Genomic DNA, 26,494 nt, shown 5'->3' on the forward strand with positions numbered 1-26,494 from the left:
ACCCTTACGACAACAGAGGACACAAGAACCAGCCCTCCTATTCTGGCCCCAGAAAGCTGAATCCTTGACATCCATGCACAGAGAGGGTGAGAGCTGTCCTCTCCTAGCTAGGAGACTGGGAATGCTGCTGGATGATGCTTCTTACAATGTAAGAATGCACTACCCATAGGTAAGAAATGAGGAGCAGTAATGCTTTCAAACTTGCTGGAGCTTTCTAGCTCTGCCTCATTACCTGAACAGCTCACTAAACACTGGAGCAAAACCTGAGATGGGAACACGTGGTAAGGGAAGGAAGCATGCACAGGAATATCTTGCTGCCTGTTTGTCATGTGATTTCCCAGTGTCAGCCTGATAAAGGGCTCCCCAGTGTACTAGTGGATCTGATCAGCCAAAGACCACAGCTCACAGCAAAGGGTAGTATGCAGACTGGAATTGTTCCCAAAAGCCTGGCAGAAGAATCCTTCCTTCTTACACCTAGAGTAGCTGAACACCATTAACAGTAAAAGGGTAAGGGAGGAGCAGAAAGTAGGAAACTATACACAGCTGTGCCCAAATAGAGCCTGAAATGCAAGTGTCACAACACCAAGTCCCACTGCAATTGCACTCCATGGGTGCGGTGACTACATTCTGGCCAGCGGAAGGATTAGGATCAACAGGGGTAAAAACAAGGTTTCCATCACTTCAGAATCTGTACAAGATGAGACACCAGGATGAAATATCACCTGGGAGCACTGTTGAGTCAGGGAAGTCAAAACCGCCTGCCCAGGACCCCTAAATCATTGTTCCTTCTGAAGCAGCCAGAACAAAAGGCCAGCTTTGTGCACATGACATTTCCTAGGATGTCCAGAAGTTACACCCACCCCGGATCCCATCCAGAGTCACAAATGGAGCTACTCTCAGACCTTCAGTACTCCCAGTATAAGGTCAGAAATAACAGAACAACCAGATAATTATTTGTTGGTTGTGCAGTTAGATGCAGAGGAATTTGGTGGGAATGACTACTGCTGGGAACATACTTCCAGGACTTGATGTGGTCATTGAAGATCCAGTAACCGTTGGTGTTCTTGTTGTGGTTGTGGTTGTGGTTGGAGGGCTGGTGGTGGTGGTGAGAGTCTCCGGTGTCGAGGGAGAGGTTGTCGATGGTGGTGTGCTTGGTGTGGATGGAGTTGTGCCTGTTAGAAAGAGCAGGCACAGAGAAAACAGACAAAGACACAAAGGCATCAGCGGGACTTAATGTGAACTCAACAGAAGCTGCACATCAACCACAGACAGCAGCCACAGACATAGACAGGTCAGCCCACCCTTAGAACAACAGAGAACCCCAGAACCAGCCCTCTGGTTTTGGCCCCAGAAAGCTGAATCCTTGACGTCCATCCAGGTCCTCCTCCCCTAGCTAAGAGACTGGGAATGCTGCTGGATGATGCTTCTTACAATGTAAGAATGCACTACCCATAGGTAAGAAATGAGGAGCAGTAATGCTTTCAAACTTGCTGGAGCTTTCTAGCTCTGCCTCATTACCTGAACAGCTCACTAAACACTGGAGCAAAACCTGAGATGGGAACACGTGGTAAGGGAAGGAAGCATGCACAGGAATATCTTGCTGCCTGTTTGTCATGTGATTTCCCAGTGTCAGCCTGATAAAGGGCTCCCCAGTGTACTAGTGGATCTGATCAGCCAAAGACCACAGCTCACAGCAAAGGGTAGTATGCAGACTGGAATTGTTCCCAAAAGCCTGGCAGAAGAATCCTTCCTTCTTACACCTAGAGTAGCTGAACACCATTAACAGTAAAAGGGTAAGGGAGGAGCAGAAAGTAGGAAACTATACACAGCTGTGCCCAAATAGAGCCTGAAATGCAAGTGTCACAACACCAAGTCCCACTGCAATTGCACTCCATGGGTGCGGTGACTACATTCTGGCCAGCGGAAGGATTAGGATCAACAGGGGTAAAAACAAGGTTTCCATCACTTCAGAATCTGTACAAGATGAGACACCAGGATGAAATATCACCTGGGAGCACTGTTGAGTCAGGGAAGTCAAAACCGCCTGCCCAGGACCCCTAAATCATTGTTCCTTCTGAAGCAGCCAGAACAAAAGGCCAGCTTTGTGCACATGACATTTCCTAGGATGTCCAGAAGTTACACCCACCCCGGATCCCATCCAGAGTCACAAATGGAGCTACTCTCAGACCTTCAGTACTCCCAGTATAAGGTCAGAAATAACAGAACAACCAGATAATTATTTGTTGGTTGTGCAGTTAGATGCAGAGGAATTTGGTGGGAATGACTACTGCTGGGAACATACTTCCAGGACTTGATGTGGTCATTGAAGATCCAGTAACCGTTGGTGTTCTTGTTGTGGTTGTGGTTGTGGTTGGAGGGCTGGTGGTGGTGGTGAGAGTCTCCGGTGTCGAGGGAGAGGTTGTCGATGGTGGTGTGCTTGGTGTGGATGGAGTTGTGCCTGTTAGAAAGAGCAGGCACAGAGAAAACAGACAAAGACACAAAGGCATCAGCGGGACTTAATGTGAACTCAACAGAAGCTGCACATCAACCACAGACAGCAGCCACAGACATAGACAGGTCAGCCCACCCTTAGAACAACAGAGAACCCCAGAACCAGCCCTCTGGTTTTGGCCCCAGAAAGCTGAATCCTTGACGTCCATCCAGGTCCTCCTCCCCTAGCTAAGAGACTGGGAATGCTGCTGGATGATGCTTCTTACAATGTAAGAATGCACTACCCATAGGTAAGAAATGAGGAGCAGTAATGCTTTCAAACTTGCTGGAGCTTTCTAGCTCTGCCTCATTACCTGAACAGCTCACTAAACACTGGAGCAAAACCTGAGATGGGAACACGTGGTAAGGGAAGGAAGCATGCACAGGAATATCTTGCTGCCTGTTTGTCATGTGATTTCCCAGTGTCAGCCTGATAAAGGGCTCCCCAGTGTACTAGTGGATCTGATCAGCCAAAGACCACAGCTCACAGCAAAGGGTAGTATGCAGACTGGAATTGTTCCCAAAAGCCTGGCAGAAGAATCCTTCCTTCTTACACCTAGAGTAGCTGAACACCATTAACAGTAAAAGGGTAAGGGAGGAGCAGAAAGTAGGAAACTATACACAGCTGTGCCCAAATAGAGCCTGAAATGCAAGTGTCACAACACCAAGTCCCACTGCAATTGCACTCCATGGGTGCGGTGACTACATTCTGGCCAGCGGAAGGATTAGGATCAACAGGGGTAAAAACAAGGTTTCCATCACTTCAGAATCTGTACAAGATGAGACACCAGGATGAAATATCACCTGGGAGCACTGTTGAGTCAGGGAAGTCAAAACCGCCTGCCCAGGACCCCTAAATCATTGTTCCTTCTGAAGCAGCCAGAACAAAAGGCCAGCTTTGTGCACATGACATTTCCTAGGATGTCCAGAAGTTACACCCACCCCGGATCCCATCCAGAGTCACAAATGGAGCTACTCTCAGACCTTCAGTACTCCCAGTATAAGGTCAGAAATAACAGAACAACCAGATAATTATTTGTTGGTTGTGCAGTTAGATGCAGAGGAATTTGGTGGGAATGACTACTGCTGGGAACATACTTCCAGGACTTGATGTGGTCATTGAAGATCCAGTAACCGTTGGTGTTCTTGTTGTGGTTGTGGTTGTGGTTGGAGGGCTGGTGGTGGTGGTGAGAGTCTCCGGTGTCGAGGGAGAGGTTGTCGATGGTGGTGTGCTTGGTGTGGATGGAGTTGTGCCTGTTAGAAAGAGCAGGCACAGAGAAAACAGACAAAGACACAAAGGCATCAGCGGGACTTAATGTGAACTCAACAGAAGCTGCACATCAACCACAGACAGCAGCCACAGACATAGACAGGTCAGCCCACCCTTAGAACAACAGAGAACCCCAGAACCAGCCCTCTGGTTTTGGCCCCAGAAAGCTGAATCCTTGACGTCCATCCAGGTCCTCCTCCCCTAGCTAAGAGACTGGGAATGCTGCTGGATGATGCTTCTTACAATGTAAGAATGCACTACCCATAGGTAAGAAATGAGGAGCAGTAATGCTTTCAAACTTGCTGGAGCTTTCTAGCTCTGCCTCATTACCTGAACAGCTCACTAAACACTGGAGCAAAACCTGAGATGGGAACACGTGGTAAGGGAAGGAAGCATGCACAGGAATATCTTGCTGCCTGTTTGTCATGTGATTTCCCAGTGTCAGCCTGATAAAGGGCTCCCCAGTGTACTAGTGGATCTGATCAGCCAAAGACCACAGCTCACAGCAAAGGGTAGTATGCAGACTGGAATTGTTCCCAAAAGCCTGGCAGAAGAATCCTTCCTTCTTACACCTAGAGTAGCTGAACACCATTAACAGTAAAAGGGTAAGGGAGGAGCAGAAAGTAGGAAACTATACACAGCTGTGCCCAAATAGAGCCTGAAATGCAAGTGTCACAACACCAAGTCCCACTGCAATTGCACTCCATGGGTGCGGTGACTACATTCTGGCCAGCGGAAGGATTAGGATCAACAGGGGTAAAAACAAGGTTTCCATCACTTCAGAATCTGTACAAGATGAGACACCAGGATGAAATATCACCTGGGAGCACTGTTGAGTCAGGGAAGTCAAAACCGCCTGCCCAGGACCCCTAAATCATTGTTCCTTCTGAAGCAGCCAGAACAAAAGGCCAGCTTTGTGCACATGACATTTCCTAGGATGTCCAGAAGTTACACCCACCCCGGATCCCATCCAGAGTCACAAATGGAGCTACTCTCAGACCTTCAGTACTCCCAGTATAAGGTCAGAAATAACAGAACAACCAGATAATTATTTGTTGGTTGTGCAGTTAGATGCAGAGGAATTTGGTGGGAATGACTACTGCTGGGAACATACTTCCAGGACTTGATGTGGTCATTGAAGATCCAGTAACCGTTGGTGTTCTTGTTGTGGTTGTGGTTGTGGTTGGAGGGCTGGTGGTGGTGGTGAGAGTCTCCGGTGTCGAGGGAGAGGTTGTCGATGGTGGTGTGCTTGGTGTGGATGGAGTTGTGCCTGTTAGAAAGAGCAGGCACAGAGAAAACAGACAAAGACACAAAGGCATCAGCGGGACTTAATGTGAACTCAACAGAAGCTGCACATCAACCACAGACAGCAGCCACAGACATAGACAGGTCAGCCCACCCTTAGAACAACAGAGAACCCCAGAACCAGCCCTCTGGTTTTGGCCCCAGAAAGCTGAATCCTTGACGTCCATCCAGGTCCTCCTCCCCTAGCTAAGAGACTGGGAATGCTGCTGGATGATGCTTCTTACAATGTAAGAATGCACTACCCATAGGTAAGAAATGAGGAGCAGTAATGCTTTCAAACTTGCTGGAGCTTTCTAGCTCTGCCTCATTACCTGAACAGCTCACTAAACACTGGAGCAAAACCTGAGATGGGAACACGTGGTAAGGGAAGGAAGCATGCACAGGAATATCTTGCTGCCTGTTTGTCATGTGATTTCCCAGTGTCAGCCTGATAAAGGGCTCCCCAGTGTACTAGTGGATCTGATCAGCCAAAGACCACAGCTCACAGCAAAGGGTAGTATGCAGACTGGAATTGTTCCCAAAAGCCTGGCAGAAGAATCCTTCCTTCTTACACCTAGAGTAGCTGAACACCATTAACAGTAAAAGGGTAAGGGAGGAGCAGAAAGTAGGAAACTATACACAGCTGTGCCCAAATAGAGCCTGAAATGCAAGTGTCACAACACCAAGTCCCACTGCAATTGCACTCCATGGGTGCGGTGACTACATTCTGGCCAGCGGAAGGATTAGGATCAACAGGGGTAAAAACAAGGTTTCCATCACTTCAGAATCTGTACAAGATGAGACACCAGGATGAAATATCACCTGGGAGCACTGTTGAGTCAGGGAAGTCAAAACCGCCTGCCCAGGACCCCTAAATCATTGTTCCTTCTGAAGCAGCCAGAACAAAAGGCCAGCTTTGTGCACATGACATTTCCTAGGATGTCCAGAAGTTACACCCACCCCGGATCCCATCCAGAGTCACAAATGGAGCTACTCTCAGACCTTCAGTACTCCCAGTATAAGGTCAGAAATAACAGAACAACCAGATAATTATTTGTTGGTTGTGCAGTTAGATGCAGAGGAATTTGGTGGGAATGACTACTGCTGGGAACATACTTCCAGGACTTGATGTGGTCATTGAAGATCCAGTAACCGTTGGTGTTCTTGTTGTGGTTGTGGTTGTGGTTGGAGGGCTGGTGGTGGTGGTGAGAGTCTCCGGTGTCGAGGGAGAGGTTGTCGATGGTGGTGTGCTTGGTGTGGATGGAGTTGTGCCTGTTAGAAAGAGCAGGCACAGAGAAAACAGACAAAGACACAAAGGCATCAGTGGGACTCAATGTGAACTCAACAGAAGCTGCACATCAGGCGGCAGCCACAGACATAGACAAGGCAGGGCACCCTTAGAACAACAAAGGTCTCCAGAGCCACCCCTCCCTTTCTGGCCATAAAAAGCAGAGTCCTTGACATCCATGCACACACAGGATGGGTCACAGCCCTCTTTGCCTAGCTAGGAGACTGGGCATAGTGCTGGAAGGCACGTCTCACAAAATCAGAGAGATCTACTGATATGGAAGAGAGGAGGAAGAGTAATGCTTTTCATCTGCTGGGGACTTTCTATCTCTACCTCATTACCTGAACACCTCACTAACTCATGGAGTAAGAGCTGAGATGGGAATCTGTGGTCACGGAAGGATGTTTGCACAGTAACAAGAGGATCAAGATCTCTACAGGAAAGGAGGACATAGAGCCCTGTATTCTTGCTCCTTCTGAAACAACCAGCCCACGGACCACCTTTGGGCAAAGGCCATTTCAGGGGATACACAACAATTAGTTCAGTCTCAGATCCCAGAGAGAGGCACAAATGGAGGGGCTGACAGACCTCCAGCTCCCCACAGCAAGGAAACACATGAGAACACAGATCAGAGAAGTACCTGGAGTTGGTGAGGTGGTGGTGGTGTAGGTTGGTGTGGGCGTGGATGTGCTTGAAGTAGTTGAAACGGGTGTTGTTGAGACAGGAGCAGTCCTTGTTGTCTCTGAGGTGCTGCCACTAGTGGTGGTGCTGCTGGGGGGCACCGTGGTGGTGGTGGTGGTGGTGGTGGTAGGGCTGCGAGTCTCCACTGATGTTGATGTTGGAGCGGTGGTTGATATTGGAGGGGAAACGCTGCTTGTGGTGGAAGCTGTGGAAGTTGTGGTGCTCGTGGTGCTTGGAGTTGGAAGACACTCTGGTTTGTTGGGGGTGCAGCACACACTGATCTCATAGTTGAGGCACACTGGCATTGGTATTATACCTCCTATCTGCTGATCTTTATTGTTACAAATGAGCCCTACGTCAACATTACATTCCACTTTCTGCCCTAAATCTGCAATGGAAGTGCTAGGGAATTTCTCTGCTCGGCATGAAATATTCTCAACTTTTGCACACTCCCAGGAGGGGTATTTCTTCCAAATGTTCTCAAAGGTTTCGAAGTCACCACTATTCCTGTCAGAAGCATCTGGGTAAGTCACATCAATCCAGTCTGTCCAGATGCACTCACACGCTGAGGAGACAACAAGACAGACAGTCAGAAACAGACAGGAGAGAGACAACAATGCAGGGCACCAGCTCACACGCAGGTGGTGCTCTGGGCATCCCCTGCACTCAGCAGTGCCCCTCAGGCTGCTACTGCACTCAGCCAACACTGGCCATAAGAAAGCTCAGTGGTCTGGCCAGGCCTCTCCTTCCTGGCCCTAAAAACCACTCCTGGCCCAAATCAGGACACAGGCACTCATGAGTTATGTGTGTGTGCCCCAGCTGTGGGGCACACTGCTTTGCATGGACTCTCGTCTGCAAAAAAACACACACCTAAGGCCCATCAGGAGGCAGAGTGTGGGACTAAGTAGAGACTCCTGCCACTCTCTCAGCTTCTTGCGCCATGCACACCACCTCAATATCTCATGGAGAAACCAACCACTGGGAAAGCATCTGACAAACGACAGGGAAAGAGGGAAAGCAGGCATAGGAGACGCGCTGCTGACAAAGCCTCAGCTGCTTCCCAGTACTTTCCAGCACCTCTCAGCAGCACACAGATTGCTGGAGACAAGCACCAACAGGAACGCTGGTAGAATCCAGCTGCCCAGAGCCTGGGTCTGTCAAAAGTGGCAATCTGAGCTCTGAAACCAATCCCCAAACTCTGCCAGCTAAAGCCGTGGAAACACCCTACAGCCCAAACAGCTGGAAAGTCGCAGCAATGGCCACAGAAAAAAAACAGCAGAGAAAGGGAAGTAGATCTGCACAGCTGTGCCCAAACAGAGTCTGAAATGCCACTGCCACAAGCTTTAGCTCCACTCCAACTGCACACCTTGGGTCCAGTGACTACATTCTGGACAGCTGAAGGACAAGGTCCAATGGCAGCAAAAGCAACATTCCCATCACTTCAGTATCTGTCTAATCTGGGCACAAGTATGAAATACCTCCTTGGAGCACTGTTGAGGCCGAGAAGACAAGACCTTCTCCCAAGGTCCCCTAAATCCTTGCTCCTTTCAAACAGCCAGAACAAGGGCCAGGTTTAGCCACAGGCTGCCCAGAAATTACACCCATCCCTGATCCCTTCCAGAGCCACATATGGAGGTACTCATGGATCTTCCCTACTCCCATAGCAAGGCCAGAAACAACAACAGAGCCAGAGAATTATTTGTTGGTACTGTAGTTCGAGGCACAGGGCTTTTGGCAGGAATTTTTTGGTTTAGGAACATACGTGCAGGAGTTGGGATGGTTGTCGTCGTCGGTGCTCTGCTGGTGGTGGTGCTGGTGCTGGTGCTGGTCGCGGTGCTGCTGAGAGTCTCCGGTGACGTCGAAGTGGTTGTCCATTCCGATGTAGGGGATGCTGTGCTTGGTGTGCCTGTTGGAAACAGCAGGGACCAAGAAAACAGACAAAGACACAAAGGCATCAGTGTGACTCAGTGTGAAATGAACAGAAGTTGTCCATGAGGCAGTTGCCACAGACCTAGAGGGGTCAGACCGCTCTTAGCACAGCAAAGATCCCTAGCACCAGCCCTTCCTTTCTAGCATCAAAGAGAATAATCCTTTACATCCATGCACAGAAAGAGTGATGGCCCTCCTTTCCTAGCTAGGAGACTCGGGATGCTGCTGGAAGGTGCTTCTCACCATATCACAGAGACCTACCAGTAGGTAAGCAATGAGGACGAGTAATGCCTTTTTATGTTGCTGGGACTTTCTATCCCTGCCTCACTACCTGAGCACCTTCCAAATCCTTGCAGTAAGAGCTGTGTGGTGAATTCATCGTCAGAGATGGTAGTGTGAAAAGGAGTAAGTCCTCCCTGACTCTCATGAAATTTCCCTCTGGTGGAATCTCAGCCTGATGAATGGCTTCCCAGAGTTCTAGCAGATGTCATCAGCAAAAGGCTACAGTTCACAGGAAGTGGAATTTTTGAGGGTAAAGCTGTTTCCAAAAGTGTCCCAGTGTAATCCTTGCTTCTAAGATCTAGAACCATTTTCATCCCCTTGTACTGACATGCCAAAGGAAGACGAGAAAGGGAAGAAAGTCTGCCCAGCTGTTCCTAGAATGACAGTGTCACAGACTAAAGTCCCACTCCAATTGCCCTCCATGTGTGGGACCAGTGACTACATTCTGGCCAGTTGAAGGACAAGGTCCAACAGCAGGAAAATCAAGAATTTCCATTAGTTCAGCATCTGTCTAAGCTGGGCACCAGCATTTTGAGTCAGGGAAACCAAGACCTTCACCCTAGAACCCCTTAATCCTTGTTCTTCTTAAACAGCGGGCCGAAAGATCAGCTTTGAACACAGGGCACAGGGCACTTGAGGGGATGAACAGTAATTCCTCCAATCTGCAATCCCATGGAGACACACTGAAGGAGGGGCCAAGGCACCTTCATTTCTCCCATAGCAAAGGAACACATCAGAGAACAGTCCAGAGAAGTACCTGGAGTTGGTGTGGTGGTGGTGTATGTTGGTGTTGGTGAGGATGTGCTTAAAGTAGTTGAGGTGGGCTCTGTTGATCCAGTAGTAGTGGTGGTTGTTGTCGGGGTGCTGATGGTGGTGGTGGGAGTCTCTGGCGGCGTAGGAGTGGTTGTCGATTGTGGTGTGCTCGGTGTGGGTGGAGATGGGGCTGTTAGAAAGAACAGGGACAGAGAAAACAGACAAAGGTACAGAGGCATGAGTGGGACTCAATAGGAACTGAACAGAAGCTGTGCATGAGGCAGCCGCCACAGAGCTAGAGAGGTCAGCTCACCCTTAGCACTGCAAAGGTCTCTGGCACCAGCCCTCCCTTTCTGGCCCCAGAAAGCAGAATCCTTGACATCCATGCACAGAGAGGGTCATAGCCCTCTTTTCCTAGCTAGGAGATTAGGCATACTGCTGGAAAGTGTTTCTCACAAAATCAGCAAGACCATGTCAGCCTTAAGAAGAAAGCCTGTGCAACCCCATCCAGATAATGCCTCTAGCAACAGGAGTTTGAAGCATGGCCTACTCTTTTCTCACACAGCAAGTCCTTCTGGGAATATTGTCTCCAGCAGAAACTTAAAAGTCCAAACTCTCTTAAGTAAGACTTCCTTGCAGACCAATGTTTTCTATGATTGTGACCTGCCTTGAGTAACCAACAGCCCTATATTTCTCCAAAGGCAAAGATCATGGAATTTTTTCAGTTAAATACCTGAAGTTGTTGAAGTTAATGGAGTGAGAACTGATGGTGTATACTCACATGTTGTGGAATGGATGTCTATGGGCGGGGTGGTAATTTCTGTTGAAGTCCTGGTTGTAGTGGTGCTGGCTATTGTTGTCTGGGTGGTGGTTGAAGTTGAAGGTATAGTAGGTGTAGTTGTATGCTCACAAGGAATTTCTTGCCACTCACAACAGTTTACTCTGATTTCATAATTATAGCAAAGTGGCCACATAGTTACATCTTGCTCATCATTTTTACAGATTAGCCCATATTTAACATTGCACTCTACTTTCTGACCAAGTTCTTCTAAGCTCGCATCAGGTTTATCCTTAGCCCTGCATTCAATTTCTTCAGGAGCTGTACATATTTTGTTTCCATGTTTTCTTATTTCATCATATGTTTCGTAGTCACCACCACCTTCTTCAGGTTTACTAACATCAAACCACTCTGTCCAATCACAGATTAGTTCTGTGACTACGCATGGAGCTGCAAGAAAAGACAGAGGTTTCAGATTTTACAGGTAACATCCTGAGAAGATCCATTTTCTATTTTCTTCCATTAAGGACTAGAGGACTGCATCGCTATATGTAATCGTTCCAAAGAAAAGAGTTCTAAAATTGGTTCTGTATTACGAGATCTTTAAACTGGAAGTTTTGCATCAAAATAAAATCACCAAGCTGCATCCTTTAAAAGTCCTTCTTCTCTATATACTAACAGCACTTTTGAAATTACAAAAAATAAAATTCATTTTTGTTTAAAATATATTTTTTCTGTATTAATTGTCTTTAATTTACTCTTCCTTTAAATATTCCTTTGACATTTTTAACAACATTGTTTTGTATTTATAACTTACTTGTAGTGACTGGGCGGCTTGTAGTGGAAACTGAAATAGAACAAAAAGAGATTATAATTTCAAAAGAAATAGTATTTTTTTTGTTGACACTCCTAACATTATTTCTACTATCCATTAGGATATTGAAAAGCTAACATCTTTTTTCAAAAATAGGAAGGCATCCTATAGTATATACTTAAAATTTCTTTAATGAGAAATAAATAAACTCAAAATGCTAAAAGTCTTTCATAGTGTGGTGTGATAAAACAATCCATAAATATTGCTCTATCTGTGTCAACTATAATCCCATATAATTGTACATTCTATATTTAAAATATTTTCCTTAAAGAAAACAATTTTTAGATCACATCTGTATTCATGATTTACCTGTGGTGGTGGTGGTAAGAGTACTGTGAGGGGAGGAGGTTGAAATGGTTGTAGGTGAAGATGTTGGACAGGGATAGACTTCACCAGGAACTATAGAGCCATTTTCTGCACAAATGTATCTTATACATGTGTCACCGTCCTGTACGACTCCCACAGTAGCACCCTCTTCATAACTCGTTCCATTGATGACACAAGGACATCCTGCAAGAAAACTTTACTGTGCAATTTTTCTACTACCACGTAAGAGCCAGAGGCAAAATACTCATGGACAAGAGAGCATTTACATGAGTCATGCATGTTTTTCAGCTCCTGTTCCTCCTTAGAGGAGCTTAGATCTACTATATTGTGCTAATTTATCTTTATATTTAAAGCAATGTTAGAACATATTTAATCAAGTCCTGAATAAAATGCCTGATGGTACAGATTTAGAAAGTAGGTTTTAAAATGTTCTAAGAGAAACAATAATTGAAATTTACTATCTGACAGTTTTATATTAATAACTACATGTTCAGGAAGTGCTAACTTGTAGTGAAATCCATTAGTTTGGATATGGGATGTGGGGAGAAAGACTGAAAGGGCATGAGAAAAAGGTTTAACTAGAAGTATTAACAGCAAATTTCAAAAAAAGTGCTGCCAAATTTTCTTTAGTCACAACTTTCATTAGCACCGGAAAGAATTATTCCGAATCAATACTAAGCCTTCCTATGGTCAGAGAGAGCAGTTCTGTGCATTTGCTTTTCTTTTTGTTTCCAGAAAAAGTCAAACGTTATTTACCTGGGACCGGTTTACACTCTATGGATCCTGATGGGACACAGATACTAAAAGAAAAATTTTCAAAAATTAAAATGTTGCTGATGTTTCATTGCACCTGTTAGCAGAATCAAGAGCACAGAAACATAGATATTTGTCACTTGATCTTCATTCACACTACTGCATATTTTTCTGGGTATATTTTCTAGTATTGCCTACCATTTTTCCTTCAAACTAAGTCACCACTTTCAGTTCAATTGTGAGTTGCAATACTGCTATAACAACTGTTTTGCAGAGTGAACTTTCAGCTAGATCAGATTATTCTCTGGTCACCAAGTGGAGCCAGAGGTGTAAGTGCTGTCATTGCTAACACTCTAAGCATGAAGAGTTAGGACTCAACTATCTCTTTCAGGGCAAGAGTATTTCAGACTACAGTGATTTTGAAGTCCCAGTTTTAAGTGAGAATACAAGGCAGAGTAGCCCCTCTTCCCAAAGAGTAGTGATAATTGAAAGGTTGTTTTAGAAGTTCATTGAGGTTTCATTATATAATTTATGACAGTTGACAGGTATAATTACTGAATTTGCTAGTACATTTATTACAATAACAATACCAACCTAAAATCTGTGTTATTATGAGTTTGGAAAATTACAACATGCAAGAATACATCAGCTCTTCAGCTGAAGTTGCATCTCTATTTGTTTGAGGCCCAGTAAAGTAAATTAAGGACTCTGCATACACTAATTATTTCCTGAATTACCGCAAGTAATTTTTATATACCATGTTGTACAGTTTTCCTCTGTGGGTATTTCTTGCCAAGGGGGCACATAGGTTCCATCCTCGAGGTAACATCCACATTGATCTCCAGTCACACATTGCTTTGTGTCTTCATTGTAAATAGGCTTGTCCTTAGGGCATCTGGGGTAGCAACCTTTTGATGACAGGTAGAGCAGAATAAGGATGAAGAAAAAGTACAAAAAGTTACTTTTGTACCTTCTGAAAGTAAACTATTCTCACTGAATCAAGCATAGTGAAAGAAATCTAAAACTTCCCATTCAAATCAAGCTGTGAACAATTAGTCTTTCCAAAAGACTTCAACAGTTCTCATTGATAATACTGGCGTGAGGAGGATTAAGTAAGAAGTTTTTTTATGAAAACTAGTAAAGTTTCTTTTTCTTAGTTCAATACCTTGGAGAAACCCCTAATACATACTCATTTCTATGGGCAACTAGTAGTTTTAAGACAAAGAAATACCCCAATTTTTGTATAGATCACTATATAAATAATATTTTTGTGCAGAATATGTAAGCAGATTCACTAACAAACAGGTTTTCCACTACATTTCTTGGAACATTAGGCATTGTTTATATGCCTAGAATACACCAGGTGTCTCTATCTCAAACAGATAATTTATCTGTGGTTTCCTTTACCCATAGGCAGTGATCCAAACTTTACTGCAAGGAATTAATTGACTGTCAATTGTCATTCATTTTTTCATGTAAATACAGCTTAAAATATTATTCTGTTGTTATTACTATTATTATTATATTTCCTTCCTCCAAATAACCTCTTATTAAGTCCAATTATTAATGACATAAAGTTCTCTTTTTACTGTACTGAAGTTCTAAATAGCCTTTAAACTGAAGCACCATGTAATTAGCTGGTACTTAGAAGTCACTTTACACTGCCAGACTGTACTTAAAATGTCCTAACAAAAATGGTGTGCTCTAAATTTCTATTGAAATTAAGCAACAAAAATAATTCAGAAATATAATTGGATATATAATAATCTGCCTTCTGACACTTCCCAAATCTTATCTTCTAAGAATATAAGATAATTTATTTTAAAATACAGAGGCTTGTTGGATTTTTAAAAAATATTTTGGTTGGGGATTTTAGCTGATTTCTAGTAGGTTTTTTTGATATGTTTTTTGGGGTTTTTTTGGGTTTTTTTTCTCTGTTTTAGTTTTTTGGTTTTGTTCGGTTTGGTTTGTTCTGTTTCTCTTGAGTTTTCGTTTGTTTGATTTTTTTCTTTCAATTTTTTTACTAGCAGTTCAAAACAAAGTTAAATTCAAGGCATTTCTTGCCAGTCCCTAAACTGGAGATAACTGCTTCCAGTACAGACCAAAAAGACTTTATGGCTAAAAATACAGCTTCTTTCTCCAGCTTCACCATGTAGTAAACCAGGAGATACTTTAAAGTCTTTCACATTCTTGGATCATTAGAGTCCTTTTAATGTGAAATTCCTGTTCCATTACCAACCACAATGACTGCCACCTACTAATATCTCATCTGCAAGGAAAACAGAATCTCCAGTATGAATCCAATATAAAGCAACATCGGTGTGTCTGCTATAAAAGATATTTTCCAGTGTAAAGGTAGGTGAATGTTGCAGACTAATCTAGTAAAGGCAAGATGATCTGGTACATAAAAAATGATAAGGTTAAAAATACCCAACTATCAGTGACTTGCTTCTTTGTCATATTGAGGATTTTCCTGCTTGTAAAATACTTTTGCATGAGATTCAAAATAACCATGATGTAATAATAATGCATGTTTCAGGACATTACCCAAGCAGAGAACTAGTTTTGTGGCTGACAGCAATGTAACTACCACCCATTGATGTTAATAAATAATACATTACATTATAGGAAACATTTATGTAAGACTGGAGGCAAACTCAGCATAGCAGTTTTAGGAACATGTCATCAAGTTGACTAACTAATCCATAATTATTAAAAGATATCCGAACAAAGTTATACAAAACACAATATTAAGTGGCAAGGAATTTATTACCTTCCAGTAATGGTACTGTAAAGTTGGTGCTGACATTATTGATCATCCTGCAGGTTGTGATATTACTGCCACAAGGCTCATAGTGCCAGTCACACTCATTGCGAGGGTTGTAGTAGTCACAGAATATCGCTGATGAGAAAAGAGAGAAGCTCATTAAAAGCAAGCTTACCAGAATGCACTTCTGAGAAGGCCTTTTAAGGTACAAGCTATATCAATCTACTAAGTAAGCTGGCCAAATTTCTCTTGAGGTAAACGACCTGGACTTTTTACTACTCTGCTTGCATTTAGGATACATCAAAACACTGGTGGCCAAGACCGAAATTTTAAGTATTCAGGCCATTGGGTAAAAATGCTTCAAATCATAAAGAAAATCTATTTTTAATTTTTTTTTTGTTTAAAATTAAAGGTATATTTCTGACAGTATTTTTCTTCCGTAGCTACCAGCAAAATCCTAAATATTTTTCAGTTTCATACAAAATAGCTCCAGCTTTATCACACAGGCTGAAAGTCCAAGAGGAAGCATGTGAGCCACTATGAATACAACTTAAATTCAGCTTACACGACTAGAGACAGAGGAAGGAGTTTTTATTAACTTATATAGCAGAGCTGAATTAAACTTGCAATTTTTTTTTCACTGGCTTCTTACACTTAAAAGCTCCAATTGATCCAAAGTTTTAATCTGAATGATTTTTTAAAATTAAAAAATTATATATTTCCACTACTTAGAATCTCAACATTTTGATTTGAGCGCTTTTTGGGTAATATTAATTTAAATACTATTTTACATTAATTTATGAGGTACTGGTATGAGTACTAGCACCACTAATGGACACCGCTTAATATACGTAACGCTGATTAGGTTCAGGCCTACAGCATGGGAGTGCTATATAAAATCAAATTCTGAGTAATTTGAACAACTGAAAGAGAGAAGAGAAGAGAAGAGAAGAGAAGAGAAGAGAAGAGAAGAGAAGAGAAGAGAAGAGAAGAGAAGAGAAGAGAAGAGAAGAGAAGAGAAGAGAAGAGAAGAGCCAGGCTGAACAGAAAACAGTTGAAATATACAAATTTACTAGCCTGTTTGTTCCCTGATATGCTGAGAAAAGGTTTCACCAAGTCACCAGCATTACCTTGCAGTAACAGTACTAATGATTTATTTGACTGGTTTTCTGACAGCAGCTAGAAAGATACAGTTGTGTTTATCTGTTACTCACGGCAGATATCAGGAGTTCTCCAGAACACACAGGCCTCAGCCTTGATGCACTCTTGGGCATACGCTGCAACTGCAGAGCAGAAGCACTCGCAGTCCCCACCGCTGTCACAGGAGCAGGCATCATGAACACAAGCCTCATAGTAAGGAAGTGGGTCCACCTGTCAGGGGAAGAAATGATGCTCCAGTTCATCTCCAAATTAGTTTTCAAACTAATATGTTTGAGAGCTCTTGATATGTGGGAATTGAGCTAGGAAGGAATGAGACTGTGCCTAAGAGTTACCAAATCACAAATACAGGCTTGAAGGTGCTCAATATGTTTTGGGGAATAATAGACTTAAAATAATATAGCTCCTTCGTAAGTTGCTATAACTGAAAAAACAAAGTAAGAGTCCTTGGCAGTGCTCACATTTTCTAATAGAGTTTCATTTTAGTGCTCCCAAAACCAAGCTGAATTGATGCCAGTGAAATCTTATCTTACAGCAAGCTTTGCCAACCAAATGGTGAACAATGTCAGAAAGGCTGCATTCACAGCAAATATGAAGCATGCAATTTTGTGCCTAGCAGTTTTTGGAGTTTATCCAATGACACATTAAAAAAAGTTTGTTTTTTTTTTTTATTTGAGACTGCAAGAGGAAAACCTTAGATTGGATTTTTGCTGCTGAAGTAAACCACATGGAAATATATAACAAATTAATTAAATTAATAACTGTTTGCATCTTTTCCACTGTGAGTTAAGAACAAATTGTTGTTAATATCACCATGCATCAGGAAAGAATTGAGACATAAAAAGAAGTGCTCTCTGTGCACTGTAATCTGGAAGCTGTGGGCTGTTGCAGTGTTTGCTGTTACAGTTTGGAGGCACAGTACCAGCAGCTGTCTGTCTAAACTGTGTGATGTCAGTGGTGTCTAAAAAGATCCTTTTGTGGATTGAATACTACAAGAAGTAGTAGCCTCTTCAACAGCTACCTTTCATGTTTAGTACAAATTTCCATCAGGAGATGGATCTGATGATTGTAAGGTCCTTCAGTAATTGTAATTCTGACTGTCTCTCAACAAGAGATGGTGCAACTGCAGTGAACACAGGCCTGTTCAGGATACATTTTTGAAGCTAACTTGCAGAGTAATAGCAGTGAAACTGTGGTAATGAAAATGAGTTTGTACAGCTGGGGCTGTCACCACTACTGACACAGTCCCATTGCCACAGAGACTAAGACTGCTTTGACTAAGGCCACATGAAAGTTCTGACACCTGTAGCTGTACTCAAGACTTAACTGAAGATCAATCTATTTAACCATCTCTTCATTAATTTCTGATGGTTTTGCATTATCAGAAATGCACTGTGCTGTCCCATCACCTACTGTCTTCTACAAACCTTGGAGTGACAAATTTTGAAGACTTCACTCTGGATGATGCTGCATTCTTTCTCTGCCCAAGACTTCCGGTGTGGTTTCAGATCACAGGGCTTAATCTCTTGTGTGACATCTGGGCACATGGGAGATTGTTTCCAGGAATTTCCAAAATTCAGAGGATTATTGTCCTGCAGTCCACTCCTTGTTGTAAAATCATTGTTTGCCTTGTCATCAAAGTTGCCACACAGACCACACACTTTACCCTGGAAAAGAAAATTGAGTTTTTAAATATACCATGGAAATGAGAAACAGGCTCCGGCAAAGTAAGAGAAAAACATTGACGTGAAAAATGACAAATAACTGTCTGTGCAAATGATGACTTTCTTCTTTACTGTCAAATCATTTGTGCAGAAAATAAATTTTTATTTGTCTGTCCTCAGCAAATTATTCAGCTGCCATGTCTTCCCTCCTTGAAATCATTTATATCTAGTGTATTTCCATATCACTGTCTCCATATCCAACTTAAAACATTAAAGGGTGCCCAAGCCTCTTACAGCTGAGAAGAATTATTTATTCTCCATTCTCTGCTCAAAGCTGTTTTTATTTAAAGTTTCTAAGATAATGATCAGCATTTCTTCATTCATGGAAAAGAAATGACAGGGACCCATTTTTCTTGAAAGAAAATGTATCAATCTTCCCTCAATGGTGAATTTTTAGTAGTGTTATTTAAGGCCCACCAATCCCCTCAAGTAACAGTATGTCACTGTTTGTACAATGCCTCAATATTCTTCAATTCAGGATGCTGAATTTCAGGAACCAGAAGCATGGCCGTACATTGCATTGGGAGTTTGGTTTTAACACAGGGCTGAGATTGCACATAGGTTTCCAAGCACATGTGCAGTCAGTCCACATCCCCTAAATTATTCTGGATGATGGCTATTAATACTCAGAAACTCAGAAACATTGCCTGAGATGTTTATCTCTATTGGAATAACATCCTATGCATTCTGTGCAATGCATTGTGATATACTGCATTGTGATATACTGTAAGAAACCCCAGAAGCACTTCTGCAAGCTGTGACTGTAACAATGCAAGCTGACCATTAGTGCACAGAGGATATAGGAATTAGACATGGAGTCAGAATAAAAGAACATTTATGTTCTTTTATGTTTCCTTGTCTATTCACAATACTACTTCAGAAGAAGACAGACAAGCACTAACCTTGTAATCAGGGCTCAGCTTGATGAAAACAGTAGTCTTCTTGTCCCAGATCAGCATCACACCATTGCTAGCCTCAATAACCAGGTACAGGCCGACTGTCCTGTTCCAATACTGCACATCATCACCAACATCTCGCTGAATTTCTTTGTACTCTTTGTTCTCCAATTTCAGCTCAGTTTTCTGAAAGATAAAAGAGAAGAATTGTAACACTAATTTCTATGATGAGACAAAATATTAGATACTTGTAACAATGCAACTCATTCTGCAACCAGTATCTCAGACTCTGGGATGACTTTCAAGATGGCAGAGAGTGGTGTAGCACTTCTGTTTGAGAGAGTTTTCATCACCTGAGAACCTACACCTTTACAGAATAATTTGATAGGGTCTCTAATGCTTGTTACAGCTGCTTTTAGGGGCTTGACTTTAGAGCATTACATTTTTGGTAATACTTGAGTACTGATATGTGCTGACTGTCATCACTCACCCCTAGGAACATTTTGATAGCCTTTGAGCAGGTGACTCCTGTAGTTCCACAAGGAACATTCTCTGTGATGATACTGAATGAGCCACTGGAATTTTTGTCACCGCAGAAGTCCTATTGAAAAAGAAAAAAAAGAACATGAGAAAATTAGGTAGAATATTTCATTGTAGTCCAAGCTCATAAGAATTGCAATAATTTAAATCTTCACAGTGTATAAATAGTTACTGCTCCTTCAAATGTGAGATCCTACACACACATGTTTTTACAGATGCGTAGCCATGCATACATATAAACAGTTAACACAGTCTCAGCCTGGGAAAAAGAGTGTGACAATGAAACAAAGTAAGGAATATATCTTTAAATAAAAGTTTCAAGCTTCTAAGCTTAGAATTTGGATTTATTTCACAAATTATAATTGGCTCTCACTGTAACATAGCTCTGTTCCATGTAATTTATTATATCTATATTTGAAAAAAAAGAAAAGCCACATTCACACAGCTTGCCTGCACTGAAAATACACAATTTATCCTGGCAGAATGTGTGAAACCCTTGGGAACAATGATGACAGGCAATAAGGAATGACAAAACCAAAGAGGAAAGTAGATTTTCAAGGCAATCACATTCCTTTTCAGCCCTCCTGATGAGCATTACCTGAGTAGCCACATATTCACAGCTCCCATCAAAGTCATAGAATTTCCCATCAAAAGTGTTATAATGGCCGCTTCCATATATCATACAAGTCCCATAGCACACGTCCTCAGTGCATTTCCAAACCCCTTTCTGGCAGGTGCTAGAAGAGAGCAGAGAAGTTGAATTTTCAGATCTCACCAAGAGTGTGCTGTTTGAAGAACTGCAGAACAAACCAAGCAACTGCCTTATATAATGTGACAATATGCAAAATATCCAAGCCTCAGCTTCAACTGATAAGCCTGTTTTTAAGCCTATTACATGATTTTCACTCTGGTGAGCTACAATCTTTAGATTTGATAGCCTTTATTTTTAAAAAATGAGTGAATTTTCCCAACAAGAGATGCCTACTGAAAACAGAGGTAACCACCACCCCCATACTTCCAGCAGAATCTGTATTTTCTGAGATAGCAATAAGTATTCCTGAAAATTAAGGATGATACTTGCAGCTTTTGCAGCTGCTGTAGCACATAAGCCTAGATATGACTATGAATATAGTGCATAGAATATATTCAAGAAGAGAATATTCACTTATAACTCACCAGGTGTTGCAGTCCACTTTTATCTTGCCTCCAGAATAATACCACTCATTGTTGTGAATGCATGGGCAATCTTTTTGCTCAACACAGCCCCCTCTGCCATCATCAAACAGACCTTCAGGGCACACACAGCCTGAGACACACTCTGTCTGGAACTAAGGAATATAAGGAGAAATGGTTACCTTATGACAAAGCACTGCATCCTAATTCCACTTCTTCACACTTTAAAATCTGCATTTAGAACTACACAGTCTAGTATTGATTAGTTTTATAAGGTTTTTTTCCTAGGTTTCTAATGTTTTTCTTTTCTTTTTGGATTGTGTAAGAACTCAAATTCTTTTTTGCTTGGAAATCATAACTCTAGTGAAGATACAGTAAAGAGAAGAGGGAAACCATTGTGAAAATGGCAACAGATTATTATCATGGGGGGAGGGGGGGGGAAGTGTAGATTAAACCAAAGAGAAACAAACTGCTAGTTACAACTGTATTTGCTGTGTAGCACCATGTCATGTAAAGAATACAGAATAAAGAAAGCAAGACACAAAGAAAAGTTGAATACATACATGATCGGTTTGAGGAGTATGACAGCTAAGTTGTAGAGGTGTTTGGGAAGTCCACTTCGAGAATGCATTGCAGTCAAAGTATGTCTTGTTAGAAGAACATTCTGTTTCACCTGGAAGATAAATTGTTGGTTTAGATCAATCAAGGCAAAAGAAATGCAGTGAAAAGTGGTAGTTCCTCAGACAGAAATCTCGGTCTATCCTTATGAAAAAAATAGACTTACTGAAGAGAGAACAAAGTGATAATGTGTTACTGTTTTACATAAAGGGGAAAAAACATGCAAAACAAGTAAATGGAGAAGTCAAAAGGTTTGGGTTGGGAGGTTGGCTATAGATTTTATTCTAGTTTAGTTTATAGAATGTCACTTACTTCTCATTCTTAATTTCACTGAAGTGCACTGGATCTTTGCATTTCGGCAAACACTAGAAAAGTGAAGTAAGTAGAATTAAAAAAAAAAAAAAGCAAGCTCAATATCTTCAATTTAAGTCTAAGGACTGGTTTTTATAAATTTGAGAGTATTTATTAAAGATATCCTGCATAATTTCTACTGGAATTCTATTGAATTACAGTCATTAATATTTTTATTGGAGAAAAAGTGTAGCAGGATTTTAGGCATAATGCACAGAAATGTTATGTTTTAAGAAATGACAGTTACTCTATCAATCTTTAATACTATGTTCTATGACAACTCAGGAATTAGATAGTAATGACACATAATAATTATAATTTAAATGAAAGCCTCCATTTGGATACACAGTGTATTTTCATGACTATTGAATTTATATGTTGCAAATTTGTTGACCTATATGCTTCTTCTGCTGGATGAAAGAAGGAATTTCACAGTTTGCACTGATGACTCAGGCAGCAAACTGTTGCCCGAGACCATGGGAAAATATAAAAGAACCATAAATGTTGTTTTCAAAAGCCTATGTTATAGTGAATACATATCAAGGGACCTTCCTGCAGTGGAAAACAAGCAATCTGCGTCTGCTAGAAAAGCAAACATAACACATAGTTGGCCTTTTAGCTTCCTTTCACCATTCTGCCTAACAAAGCCTAATTAACACTGCAGCTTCAGAATAACATTTATCTGTGAAGGCCAATACTCAAATCTCCAAAGCAAGCTGCATTTCTCAATTATTGATAAATTACATTGCAATTATTGCATTGAATAATGCTTTGCTCAGCATGAAGATGATGTGAAATGCATTACAAATACTCATTAGAGTATCAAAAAACCTAAGCACCTTACACCTAACAAGTAATTTTTAAGGGCTTTTTCCCCACAAAAAAGAAGCCAAAATAAAACATACCAGCGTTCTCCATCTTTTGTGAAATACTCCCCAGGTTCCAGGTATGATCCCTTGTAATAACATGGGCACTGGGAGATGGGCACACAGTTATCCTGGTTATCCAAGTATGTATTGGATGGGCAGCCACAGCCATCCACAGGGGCAAAGTCTTGCAAGCAATACTTTTCACCATCAGCAAGGGAGCGACAGGTCTGCTGGCACATTGTAAGGTTGTAAAGAAAGACTTGATTTCCTGGGCAGGAAGATGCTTCACTGCCTGGAGGGAAAAAAACCAAACTGCTAAGTAAGGGATGCAGGATGGAAAATTTGGCCTTGACATTTTCATTTTGCTTTCTTTGGCTGTGCCGAATGTAGTGATAAAAACATTCCCTTACATCATATTAAAGTATCAGAAAAATATCAGAAGTCAAAAGTAACACTAACCTAACTTTACCAGTTGAAGACTTATTTTTAACTGCTACTAACAGTTTCTACTTTCATAGCCCTATCTGTTTCACATACTGATAATCAGATAGTGAGCACAATATAATAAACTGCTAGTCTCTAACATACTGAACTGTTGATGTAGAGCAAGCATGATCAGAAACAAAGACATTGATAAACAAATGCACAGTAAAAGCCCTGATGGCTGGGATTCCATTAGTAAATGGAAACCTATTAGCTAGACTGGGAAAACAAGATGAAAGTTAAAAATATTGCTTTCTGCTTTTAAGTACAAAAATTGCAAATTACATCTGAAGAATATAATGCGAATTTGTAAACATTATCAGCATTGTTTCATTATCTCCTTTAGATACTCCAAATCCCTTAACAGTGAGATGGAGCACTAACAACCAAATTCAAGAGAGAGCCTGCTTATTTCTCATGGTTAATTATTTCCACAGGGATTACTGTTCCATTACTTACTGCAAACACTCTTTCTCCAGTCTCCCAGTATGATCCCTTTGAAAGCACAGGCTCTTGAGTAAGAGGACAGGGCAGCACACAAACATTCTTCATTGTCTTCACAGAGGCAGGTGTCATATTTACATTTCTGAAAAAAAAGAACAAAAGGGTCAATAAGTCCACAGGAAATCAATGGGCAATTGCAACTTGATTGCTACAAAATGTCCTGTCAGCTTTTCCTGATGTTGTTTGTATTAATTCCCATGACCAGAGATCAATGAAAGGAGTGGACAAAGACCAGAGAGTTAAAGTGCTGCTTCATTTAACACACAATGAAAATACTTGGATGCTTATTCTAACCTAAGCCAAGTCTCTTGAACCTTCAAAAAGTAGTCAGCCTCCTAAGAACACATTTTTTGAAGGATATTGATACCATTCATTCTCAGTTACTAATTAGAAATTCAGAGAACCACAAAAACTACAATAATAAAGGCAAAATAATAACCAGGTCTACGAAGACCTTTACAACATTTGAGCTCACACTGACTTCCAAGTATAAGCAATGATTTTAAAATTCCTTTTCCTCAGGTGAGTCTCCATTACTGCTCAACAGAGATGAGCACAGGGGAAAAGAATTCATGGAGACTCTGGCATGAAAATGATTTGGTGTTACATTCCAACCAATATATGGTTGGAATTTCCCCCCCACTTTAGAGAAACTAATGTTTCTAAACTTAAACTGTGCACATCTGCAACTCTTGAGTCTTCTTTTCAGTCCAAATATCCAAGCCAATAAACATGTCACAAAAAGGAAAAAAGCAAAATAAAAAAATGTACTTTTTATTCAGCAGCAGCCCATAAGGATCTCATCACATGAGATACTTGGCATGCTATGTTGCTTGAATCAGTCAATAAAAAAACTTCAGCATGTCTTATGGACAAGTTACTCACTGATGTCTCAAATGTTGAAACAATGATCAAGGTCTACAGTTAACCATCTGAAATAATGCAGTACTTAAAGAGTGCAAAATTACAATACCTTATAGTATTCTGAAGGATCAACGGCTATGTGACATCTTGCAAAAGGACCCTTTGGGTTTCTCAGCAAAGAGCACCAATGCTCAGCATAATTTGCTGCAAAAAAAAGAGAAACTAATCACATTTCCTTATCTTCCTTGTGTCATGCCTAGTTATGCTGATGCATAAATGCAGTGCAGAAATATGTATGAGAGAATTGTGTGCATTTTGGGGAGTGGAGAAACTGCATGTAATCACCACACATATACTTCTAATCCTTCAGAGACATGCAATCATAAAATCAAAAACCGCACTGTAGTTTTGCAATTTGTACACATGGAATTGTGACAGCTCTTTCCATTTGGGGACCATAAATTTAGGTTAAACATAAAGATACATAATGCTAGGAGATACAAGCTGTCTTTTAAGATAGTACAAATTAATGACTGTTTGTCCCATTCTACCACTTCAGGATTCTTTTACAATCACCCCTTAAATTTTCACTTCAGTTTGATGAAGTGCTTGTATGTATACATACTTGCAGATATTAATTATTAATGTTACAGTCCTGTAAAAAATCTTCAATGCCCCACTACAACTCTTACAGGCCTGTTGCAGTAATGCACAGCAGACACTGCTCATCCTGGCAGAAGCCAAGCCTCTGAACTCATTAATGTGCTTACCACTTTCAATGCTGAGACTGCAGGGATCTTCCAGCTTTTCTACCTGGTCTGTGCAGGTGGACTGAGCTTTCCATGTGTTAGCAAAGGCAGATCCTGTAGCCTCAATCAGCCCACTGGTTGTTCTAAAGTCATCACCTTCCATTCCATTGAAGTTTCCACAAAGACCTATTTGAGAACAAGGTAAAAATTTCACATAAACATTACTTAGTCTCATACTGAAAGGCCAAAGGAAAGGGACAACTGATCACAAACACTATAAACAGCTGATTATTCCACATCAATTTAATGCATAATATAAATACTGTGGTTTTAGATGCCCTGGTTTAAATCTTCCACATATTCAAGAATAGTAACCATGAAGATATCTGTGCTTCAAGAGATTACTACTCTAGCCCAAATTTTTTATGCTTTCTGATGATATTGAAACCACAAAATACACTAAAAACCTGGTTTTGTGGATAGTTTACAAATAGACCAAATACAAAAGTAGGGAATATTCTAAGAAACACCTATGTACTGGCAATGATAGGTCATTTCAATATCAAAAAATAAAACCACATTTCTAGTTTGCTTGAGCCAGTTTTCTTTCTGTTTTCTCCCCTCAAATTAACAAGTAGCATGAGTTATCACTCCTATAAAGAATACATGATTATTCAGCGGTGAAACAGCATGACTTTGCTTCCCATTTGCATAGATACTTGCCTTGAAGTTTTCCTTTAACTGATTGATCCACAGTCACAAACAGCTGCATGACTCGAAACAGCTGGATCTGCATCTGAAGCCCAAATGGAGTTTGTACAACAAAGTAGTTGGAAGACGGCTTGAATACTGAGAAGCTGGCTGCAAAACAAAACATGAACTGTTGTAATGAACAAGTACACACAGGCTGCCAAAAGAAACACTTCTTATTAGAGTCTCATTTGTCACCCAGCATGAAATCTCTGAGACCAGGATTGAATTAATATCTTTTTTCCTTTAAAAATCACTGGCCAACTAGATATGATGCTGGTGCTTAAAGACTTAACAAGTTGATTACTTATAAAGGCTGGTCTCTGGGATCAGAACCAA

General features: G+C 41.3%; 1 protein-coding gene across 1 annotated transcript in view; it reads right to left on the minus strand.

The window, feature by feature from the left end:
* MUC2 (mucin 2, oligomeric mucus/gel-forming) overlaps nt 1-26,494 on the minus strand; it is a 62,148-nt gene that overhangs the window by 26,743 nt on the left and 8,911 nt on the right. Inside the window, exons 12-38 of the mRNA XM_058807654.1 lie at nt 26,129-26,266; nt 25,427-25,591; nt 24,766-24,860; nt 23,744-23,874; nt 22,842-23,093; nt 21,898-21,950; nt 21,531-21,640; nt 20,971-21,122; nt 20,393-20,531; nt 19,745-19,855; nt 19,261-19,440; nt 18,062-18,301; nt 16,691-16,847; nt 15,483-15,611; nt 13,467-13,617; nt 12,713-12,756; nt 11,939-12,139; nt 11,573-11,602; nt 10,711-11,205; nt 9,982-10,246; nt 8,723-8,919; nt 7,120-7,578; nt 6,161-6,316; nt 4,875-5,109; nt 3,589-3,744; nt 2,303-2,458; nt 1,003-1,172 (exon numbers count right to left, since the gene is read on the minus strand). Coding sequence (XP_058663637.1) covers nt 1,003-1,172; nt 2,303-2,458; nt 3,589-3,744; nt 4,875-5,109; nt 6,161-6,316; nt 7,120-7,578; nt 8,723-8,919; nt 9,982-10,246; nt 10,711-11,205; nt 11,573-11,602; nt 11,939-12,139; nt 12,713-12,756; nt 13,467-13,617; nt 15,483-15,611; nt 16,691-16,847; nt 18,062-18,301; nt 19,261-19,440; nt 19,745-19,855; nt 20,393-20,531; nt 20,971-21,122; nt 21,531-21,640; nt 21,898-21,950; nt 22,842-23,093; nt 23,744-23,874; nt 24,766-24,860; nt 25,427-25,591; nt 26,129-26,266 — 4,767 coding nt within the window. The remainder of the gene's footprint in view (nt 1-1,002; nt 1,173-2,302; nt 2,459-3,588; nt 3,745-4,874; nt 5,110-6,160; nt 6,317-7,119; nt 7,579-8,722; nt 8,920-9,981; nt 10,247-10,710; nt 11,206-11,572; nt 11,603-11,938; nt 12,140-12,712; nt 12,757-13,466; nt 13,618-15,482; nt 15,612-16,690; nt 16,848-18,061; nt 18,302-19,260; nt 19,441-19,744; nt 19,856-20,392; nt 20,532-20,970; nt 21,123-21,530; nt 21,641-21,897; nt 21,951-22,841; nt 23,094-23,743; nt 23,875-24,765; nt 24,861-25,426; nt 25,592-26,128; nt 26,267-26,494) is intronic.

The sequence above is a fragment of the Ammospiza caudacuta genome, chromosome 6, assembly GCF_027887145.1.
Source record: "Ammospiza caudacuta isolate bAmmCau1 chromosome 6, bAmmCau1.pri, whole genome shotgun sequence".
Lineage (NCBI taxonomy): Eukaryota > Metazoa > Chordata > Aves > Passeriformes > Passerellidae > Ammospiza > Ammospiza caudacuta.